This window comes from Lipotes vexillifer, unplaced genomic scaffold, assembly GCF_000442215.2.
Source record: "Lipotes vexillifer unplaced genomic scaffold, Lipotes_vexillifer_v1.1 scaffold661, whole genome shotgun sequence".
In the NCBI taxonomy this organism is placed as follows: domain Eukaryota; kingdom Metazoa; phylum Chordata; class Mammalia; order Artiodactyla; family Lipotidae; genus Lipotes; species Lipotes vexillifer.
In genome coordinates, this window is record NW_006796183.1 from 223331 (window position 1) to 232612 (window position 9282).

At 48.0% G+C, this 9282-nt stretch overlaps 1 protein-coding gene across 1 annotated transcript in view; it reads right to left on the reverse strand.

The window, feature by feature from the left end:
• Positions 1 to 7963: 7963 nt before the first annotated feature.
• The window catches only part of MED8 (mediator complex subunit 8), an 8918-nt gene continuing 7599 nt past the window's right edge, over positions 7964 to 9282 (reverse strand). The window contains exon 8 of the mRNA XM_007468238.1: positions 7964 to 8085. Coding sequence (XP_007468300.1) covers positions 7964 to 8085 — 122 coding nt within the window. The remainder of the gene's footprint in view (positions 8086 to 9282) is intronic.

Here is a 9282-nt window from a genome sequence, read left to right on the forward strand (position 1 = left end):
GGGCGGGCCGCAGGGCCCCGGGCAGGAAGCACGCCCAGCCTCTGCTCCCTACCCCTTCCCGCCGCATCGCCTCCCATCTCCGTCAGCTCGCGCGGCCTGGCCCCGGCCCGCCCCAGTTGCACCCTGCGCCTTCCTGACATTCAGCCTGCGCATGGCCTCATTCTGGGCCCTCTGGGGGTTTATCCACCAAGAAGACCAACACAGCTTCTTTCGTGGCCGGTCCACCCGGCCTGGGACCCTGGGAAAAGTTCCAGGGTCAGCCCTCCCCGCAAAGAGCTCCCTTTCTAGAGGGTGGGACCGGAGGGGTGGGCTGCAGGCAGCCTGTGTGTGTGCGGAGAGCGGACTGGGGCAGCGGGGAGGTCTCAGCCCGCGGGAGAGGCAGCGCGGGGAAGCCTTCCCTACCAGCGCATAAACTTGGATGAGCCTAGCGTTAGGAGTTGCTGAGAGGATTGTGTGGACTGGAGGTGGGAGAATACAAGTAGCCTGGGGCAGCAACAGTTAGTGAACCACTGGCTACACTGGCCTTCAAGGTAGTAAAAGGAAAAAAAGGGAAATGAAGCCAGCTGTGGCTGAATGTAGCGGTCTTGAAGGCCAAATGGAGCAGTTTGGTTTCTTCTGGAAGCAGAGGAGACTGGAGAGTTTTGAGGAGGCTACAATCAGACCTGTATTGTTAAATATTCATCACATATTTATCGACCACCTACGGGGTTAAGTGCTGGTGGCACATCAATGAACAAGGCAGGTGCCGTCCCTGCATGGGGTTTACTGCCTAGCCCAATCACTTTGCTCTGGCATCCAATGAGATGAGGGTACTGGCGGGGAGACCAGGTGAGAGAGCACCCTGACCTAAGAAGGTTTGGAAACTGACAGATTGGAGAAGCAGACACTGGAGATTTCCCCAAGACAGCTGGACCCTCTCTGTACACTTAGCTGTGTGGTCTGGCTCCGTGCGCTCTCCCCTCCCTCCTCCACACACTCACCAACTAGACTGAACTACTGGGGGTGAGGACTAGGTTTCTGCGAAATGAAATCTGTATCTCCAGCAGCTCCTGAAACAGTGCTAATAACTGCATACAGGATTGTATGATGTACACGTGGAATTCAGAGGAGGTGGTGGTTTGGAAGAAACAATGTATTCCTCGGTGGTGGGATCTAGCTATGTGGAAGTTTAGTCTTAGAGTTAAGAGGTCAGAGCCAAAGTACAGCTATGATCTAGCCCATTAGTACCTATGCTTGAAAGGAAATGGCAAAAGAATTCAACTATTCAGAAGGCTCAAACTTCTTAGCATGGTACACGACGGGCTACCTGATCTGGCCCTCAGCCTCCCATTCTACCAGTGCTATTCTCCTGGGCCACGTCCTATGCTTCAACTGTTCCCCAAGGATATCAGCGTCTTTCATATGCCCCCACCCCTCCAAGCCTTGTCTCCTAACTCAATACAAGATACAAGCCACTCTCCCAGGCAATAAATCAGTCCCTGCCTTCGCTTCCACAATCTCCCTGCAATGCAATTATCTGCATGCCCCCTCACTATGTTTTAGTTGTCTCTGTACCTCTAGCATCTGGCCTAATGTCAGACTCATTTGACCCTCCACAATGTTTGTGGAATATTAGAGTGAATGAGAAATGTGTGAAGTGGAAGAGAGGTCAAGGGACCCAGAGTCAAGTGGGGAAAACATTAAGAATTCAAAAGACTTTCTACTTCCCTTGGGGTGGCGCTATCTGTTGAGTCAATAAATATTTACTGTGTTAGGTATACTTCAGTGGCTTTGGGGGTCACACCTAACTCCAAAGGCCTGAATTTAAATCTTCCAGTTAGTACCTCTATGACATAATGTAAGTGGCTGAACCTCCATAAAATGTGAACAACAGTACCTGTCTCATAGGATTGTTGTGAAGATTAAAGGAGATGACCCAGGTAAAGTGCTCAGCACTGCTTCTATCTTGACATATCATAGACAAGGGGGGAAGCAAGAAGGTATATACTTGTATGTAGATTCATGAGCATTCATTTAACAAACATTTCCTAAATGCTTACTGTGTGCAAAGCACTGTTCAGGGAGCACTATTGAGAGGTTTTGGGCTAAGTGTCCATCTAGAGATGAACAAAGTAGACTATTATAAATGATGAAACAGTTCCAGAGGTCCGTTAGAGATAGAGAACTTCAACTATCCATTACGCACCTGGACCACGCGGGTAAACGACCAAAGCAATGCCTCAGTAAATGCCCACTGACTACATGAATGAACATGCCCAAAGACTCACTTCCTTCAGTTCCTGTCCTAGTCCTAGGAGAAAGTGTCTTCAAATATCTGATACAGACCACCTACCCAGGTCCTACCAAATGGTATCTCCATGGCCCTGGGGTTACTGCAAAATACTCACAGTCTAGACGAGAAGACAGACATATAAATTAACAATTACAGAAGCGTGTGGTGAGTATTCCCACAGAGATAAACCCAGAGAGTTAAGAGAGCACCGAGGGGGGCACTTTACCCCAAGGTGGGGATTAGTTCTTGAAGCCTTCAAAGAAATGACACCAAAGCTAAGCATTAAAGGATGCTTTCTAGAAGGCAGGGAAACGTATTCCAGGCAGAGGGAAGCATGTGTGTGAAGGCATAGAAGCAGGAGATGTGGCAGGTTTAGGGAGCTCTGGGTAGTTTGGTGTGGCTCCAGCCCAAAGGTCGTAGAGCTAAGGGGGAAATGTCAGCAAGAGTCAGTTATGAAGAGCCATGTATGCCTCGCTTGGTAAGAAGTTTGGATTTAATTGTTTATCTTTTTCAGCCCTGGCTACTCACTAGAATCACCTGGGAAGTTTTAAAAATATCAGTGCCTGGCTCTCACCTCCAGATTGATTCTAAGGGTTGTTTTTAATGGGAAGAGGCTTGAGCGTGTTTATGTGCTGTGTGGAAGACAATGAGATCCAGCACACACGGAGGGGTTAGCCTTTGGCTCAAGAGAACACCTCCCAGTCTGAAATATACAGAAAAGAAGGATAACTTTGTCAGTGGACTGGGAGGAAATGGGACCATTTGGGACCTGCAGAGAAGCTAGGATGAAGGCCTTGGAGGTAAGAGGGTCTGCAGAAGGGTACCTACACCAGGGGCAGGCTGATGAACTGGAGAAGCTGAAGGGGTCCAGGAACTGTCTTGATAAGGATAAAGGCCAGGTGTTCGTGTGGGTAGGGAAGAATAGGCAGCCCAACAGCTGAAACTCCCCCTGAAATACCTGACGCCTTCCTGACTAACGGGAAGTGATGTGACAACGTCCCCTTGACCCCATCCTCTCTGACTCACATCTCACTCACGGCTGTCTGAGGGGCCTTTCTCCATCCTCTTTCCCCAGAAGATAAACTACTGATTTACCGTCTCCAAGGTTCAGCCTGAAAACCACCATCTGTATGAACACTAACAACTCTGTTTCCCCGATTATGCAGCTCTATATGTTTCTGCAGAAAAACTAAAGGTAAATGAGATCACAGAAGCAGAAAAAAAATGGGAAAAGGTATGCCTGTATGTGCATGAGTGGGTGAGGGAGGGAGCAGGTGAAGCTGTGGAGGGAACAGGGCATGGGAGACACGGGGGAACTGGCTGAGAACAACAGGCACTGAGGGTCGAGGCTGAGAGACAGCAGGAGTGGCAGATAGAGGGAAACAGCCTCCCAGGGCCTGTGTCAAGCTTCTCCCTTCCCCATCCTGTAAAGGGCAAAGGGCGCTTTCTACACAGTATACACACAGAGGAGCTGAGCAGAGGGCTGAGTCCGTGAGGACAGTGGAGTGAAGATGAGGGTGAAGGGCTCATCAGGTAATCATTCTACATGTCCCTGGGCCTTAGCTCACTAGTGTCCTCTGCCTAAGGCTGGGACCTTGGCTGAAGGAAAGACATCCGGCTAGCAGAAGAGAGAGACTGCATGCAAATAGTCATCACACCATCTGGAATTTGGGGATTGCCTGGACCCTTGAGAGGTCAGGAGCAAGGTCTGATCCATCGTAGGTAGCCAATGCCAACGCATTATGGGTATCGTTCAGTGTTCACTGAACTGAAGTAAAGAAACTCAGCTTGGGGGAGAGGGCTGTGATAGAATGTGCAGGAAGAGCTCTGGAGAGAGAAAAGGGAAGGCTTTTGGTGAGGGGACAATCCAGGGGAGGTTATCAAGATGGAAGAAAGAGAGTTAGCAAGATCTGGAAGATGTGGGAGAAGGGCCAAAAGGGGAAAAGAGGAAACGCAGCTTACTGTTCAATACTTTCTCTGGCAAGTGTAGGGCCAGCTGCTTTCCATATGCTCTTATGGTTCAGTCCTGTAAGGTAAGTACTTACCTGTAAGTACTTACCTGTAAGTACTTACCTGTAAGGTAAGTACTATTATCACTGCTTAACAGATGGAAAAAAAAAACAAAATCAGAAAGGGTGAAGGGTTTTCTCAAGGTCACACAGCAAGTGAGGTGGAAGCAACATAGATGTTCCAAGCTGAGGAAAAAGTGTGGACAAAGGGATGGATGGAGGGAAGCACAGGACTGGAGTAGAGAATTGCAAGTGATTTTGTTTGGCTAAAGGATATGGTGAGTGAAAGGCCTTCATATGCTAGGTTAAAAAGGAGGTTGGCCCCAAATCATGAAGTGTTTTAAATGAAAGACTGAGGAGTTTTATTTGTACTGGGATGTCCCGGAAGATTTTTAAGGGGTTGGTATGATCCCCATTGTTACTGATAAAGAAAAACCTGGTGAGAGTGAGATTATCAAGAGGAAAGCAGAGGAAGGGAGAGCAGGTGGGAGACCAGCTCAGAGGCACAGGTGTGACACCGTGAGGGCCTAACCTAGAGCAACGGAGTGAGAAGGAAGAAGAGGGGATAGAGCAGAGAGAGGACCCAGAACTGACAGCAAGGTTGGCATGCTGGATAATGCAGGTGGAGCAGGATGGAGGAAGTGAATGCAGTTTGGGACATCCGGAGTTTGAGGAAGGATGGCACATTCCCCAGGCAATCTGAAACACAGTACTGTAAGCTTAGGAGAGAGGACAGGGTTCGGGGGAAAAAATATCTGCGGATTGTCTGTAGAGATGAAACCACACAAAGTGGACTGTAGTAGCTGTAGGTCTGGTTGTATACAGATACTGTCCCATCCCCCTGCTTTCATTTCCTTTAAGGAATTCCTGTCCCGCTCCACTGGCCTTTTAATCATGGTGTTCTCTCCACTTCCCCCAATGCTCCTAATAGCACAGAATCCAAGCAGCAACAATCAGAGTTCTTTCATGGGATGAGCTATATGCGGTAGAGTGGAGAAACGCAGAGACAGATAGCCTAGATGACACTGGAGCCCCTGACCCACCTGGAGCTGGTCACCCTTCAACTCCACATCCGTATAACCCAAATCCAGTTGGGTCTCTCTCTCTCTCTCTCTCTCTCTCTCTTTCAGTTAAGCTGGTTTAACTGTAATATGTTGCAATCAAATATACCATGTGATAAAAATGAGATTGCTCAGGAGAGAGTAGGAGAAGAATAGTATTAGCATTTCAGTGCTAACTATATGCCTGGAGGCCCTTGTGTGCTCTTCTAAGAAGCTTGGACTTTATCCTGTAGAAAATTAAGAGCTATTTACAGGTTTAAATTGAATTTTAAATATGCTCGGTGGAAGTTACCTTTCTGAGGTCGGTGCTATAATCCCATTTTACAGAGGTAGAGATTGAGGTTCTTGGAAGTGAAGTAACTTGCCTAAGGTCACACAATGGATAAGTGTCCAGGTCAGGTATAATTTAAGAATGGTCAAGTGTACAGGGGAGGAGGTGGTAAAGACTTTACAGAAGTAGGTGCCACTGGGAGGATGAATTGTTCACTAGGTGAACAGGGGTTTGGAGCAGGAAAAAGAGAGGGCAGACATACCAAGGAGAGGGCAGAGCATGTGTTAGGTATGGAGGTGTGAGACAGCACCTGACCTGCAGGTGTTGCCGATAGCTTAGAGTACAGTGGCAAGAACCAGGACGTTGCCATGGCAAAACAAGGCCTAAAGCACTGGTGGTGAGTGTGAGGAAGAGGCAAGCATGGAGCTCTTGTTTGTGATGCCCAGTGAATCACACAGCCACCCGTGAAGACCTGAGCCCGGATTAAGTAAGCACAGACAGAGGAGAGAACACATCCCAGCTGCACAGAGAGACCTCTGAGTGGTGAAGGGCCTCTTTTAGAGACGGGATGTAGGCAGACTGTGGAACTGAGTCTTCAGCTGGTGTGGACAGGGAACAGACACAGTTTAGAAGGGAGGAAAAGGAACACTGCCAGTGAGGGAGCTTGTCATCTGATCTCAAATCAAAATCACACAATTTTAGAGATCAAACTGGGCTTTAATAGAATAGTGTAGGTGACAACTAAGTGCGAGAAAGTTCACATAACTAGATTTGAAAATGACTTATCACATCAGGCAAACCAATATAAAAATGTTCCAGTGCCTGTTCTGCACATTGTGGGGGATGAAACGTGCCCAGAGGGTCTCTCCTGACACGTGAGCATAGCTGTATGCACAGATGAGCTGCAGAGGGAGGAAGAGTTACCTCCTCATAGAGGGACTGGTCAATCATTGACTTAAGCAACAACTACTGACAGCAGACTTCTAGACACTACCCTGAAGACAGTTAATATTTATTGAGCTTCTACTATTGTCAGGCACACTATTCTAAGCACTTTGTAGATATTAATGTATTTAAACTTCACAGCATCCCACAAAATAAGGAAACTGAGGCACAGAGAGGTAAATCAACTTGCCTAAGGCCACACAGCTAGTCAGTGGCACGGCTAGAATTTGAACCGAGGCAGTCTGGCACTAGAAACTGCTCTTTTAACCAAAATGCTACATTATACTCTCTCTCCAAAGTCAACCTAATAATAATAATAATAGCAGCAACTACCACATAACATGTTTATGATGGTCCAGATGCCATAGTATATGCCAGGCATGCACATTTCTTGCCAAAGATCATATGGCTCCCAGACAGAAGAACTGGATTCAAACCTTGGCAGTTCGGGGTGCTTGAACTTGGGGGACAATAAAGAGCAGCAGGAGCTAGAATAAGTTTGCACAAGGTACAAATGTGGAGCGGAAAATAGGAGGTCGTTGACCTTACCTGGTGGGAGCAGCACTGGGTTGTAGACAGACTGGGTTGTTGGAAAGCTTCACAGAGGAGTGACACGTGAGCTGAATTTTGAAAGATAAGATTGAGTAGTCATCACAGAACGATGGGGCAAAATGTTCCATGCAGAGGGAACAGTGGGACTAAAGGAATGGAGTCTGTTACATTCAGGAAGCTTCAAGCAGTTTGAAGTGGATGTCAGGACAATACAGAAAATAAGTCAGAAGTCAGGGGCTAGATCACACAGAATCCTACTTGCCTTTCCAGGAAATCTGAGCTGTTTTTCAAACTTCCACTGAAGTAAATGTGAAAAATAAAAAAAAAAAAAGGAAGAAGAAAGAAATATCCCCAGAGAATCTAATGGCAAATTATGAAGCCCTTCAGACTGGTAGGAATTCTTTGAAGTCTATTTTCTCTTACTGCATGCATGATAATTCTGCATTCTGTTTAAATTATTTACCCTCGAGTAAAATGGGCATTCTAGGATGATTTTTTTTTAAATATTTATTTATTCAGGCTGCTCCGGGTCTTAGCTGCAGCACGCGGGATTTTTGTTGCGGCATGCAGACTTCTTAGTTGTGGCATGCGGACTCTTAGTTGTGGCACGCATGTGGGATCTAGCTCCCTGACCAGGGATCAAACCCGGGCCCCCTGCATTGGGAGCATGGAGTCTTACCCACTGGACCACCAGGGAAGTCCCTCTAGGATGATTTTTATCCTGCGACTTTCAGTATGCTTAGCACACTGCCCCTACCAACCTGCCAGGTATGTGGACCCCAGTTTGAGAAACATGGGAAGGAAACTATCAAAAGGATTTTAATCAAGGGAGTAATGTGATCAGACCTGCAGTTTAGATAGATGTATCTGGCAGCCATATGGAAGATGAGTTGGAGTGGGCAAGACTGGATACAGGGAGTCTGAACAATACTTTTAGGGTGAGAGGCCCAGGGCCTAAACTGCAGGGCAGGATCCCGGGGAGACAGAATTGACAGGATTTAGTATCTGACTGATTTGGGGGTGGTGGTGTTTAGGATGGATTCCATAGACCTGGCTTAGGTCACACCTAGGTTGTGAGAAAAGAAACAGGTTTGAAGGGAAAGATGATTGGATTTGGACATTCAGAACCTGAGGTACTTGTGGATCATATAGGCAGAGATACCCCATAGGCATCTGCAAGTCAGCAAAGAGGTCTGGGCTGAAAATAAAACCTGTTTGAGTTATGTACAAGGTCACAAGGAGAGCAGGTAGAATAAGAAAAGAGGGTTAAGGACAGGGTTAAGGAGAATAACAACAGTCAAGAAGCAGGCAGGGGCTTCCCTGGTGGCGCAGTGGTTGAGAGTGTGCCTGCCAATGCAGGGGACACGGGTTCGTGCCCCGGTCTGGGAGGATCCCACGTGCCGCGGAGCGGCTGGGCCCGTGAGCCATGGCCGCTGAGCCTGCACGTCTGTGCTCCGTAACGGGAGAGGCCCGCGTACCGCAAAAAAAAAAAAAAAAAAAGAGATGACAACAGAGACCCAGGCCCTGCCTCAGAGACTCACAGGAGCTCAAGAACAAAAGAGAGATAAGTTAAAGGGAAGAAGAGAGGAAGTTTGTCCTGTGGGACAAAACACATGTTGGAGCAATGGGTGCTATGGCCCTATCAGATGGATTGGAATTCACCTTCTGTTCCAGTTAGAAAGCCCCATCCGCAGGGTGGCAAACCCCTTCCAAGTGTTAGCCCCTGTGTGTTCAAAGCTGACGGGCCAGAGCCACATCGAGCCTCCATAGGTTGGTACAGTGAACCCTCCAGACTGAACCAGAGAGGGACCACAGCCCCCAGCCCTACTCCTGGCCCATTGCTAAACTTCAATAGGCTAGCCCCCCAAATCTGGAACAGATGGAATAAAATGTACATCCCTTGGTAGTTTCTCTGAACAGTAATCAGGAGTTGACCTAGGGTGGGCATTTGGAAGGATTCCGCCTCCGTCCTGCCTGGTGCTGGGATCAGCTCACATGGCTCCTGTGTCCACAGGGCACAGAGAATACATTGTCCATAAGGAGGATTATTCTGTACAAGAAGCTCAGACAAAGGGAGAGGTTGTTCCCAGCTGCCTGGGGGAGGTGAGAAGGGGGTGGGAAAGGGACCAGCCTTGCACTGGGGCATTCCTGCAGAGCTCCGTTTCTTCCCTT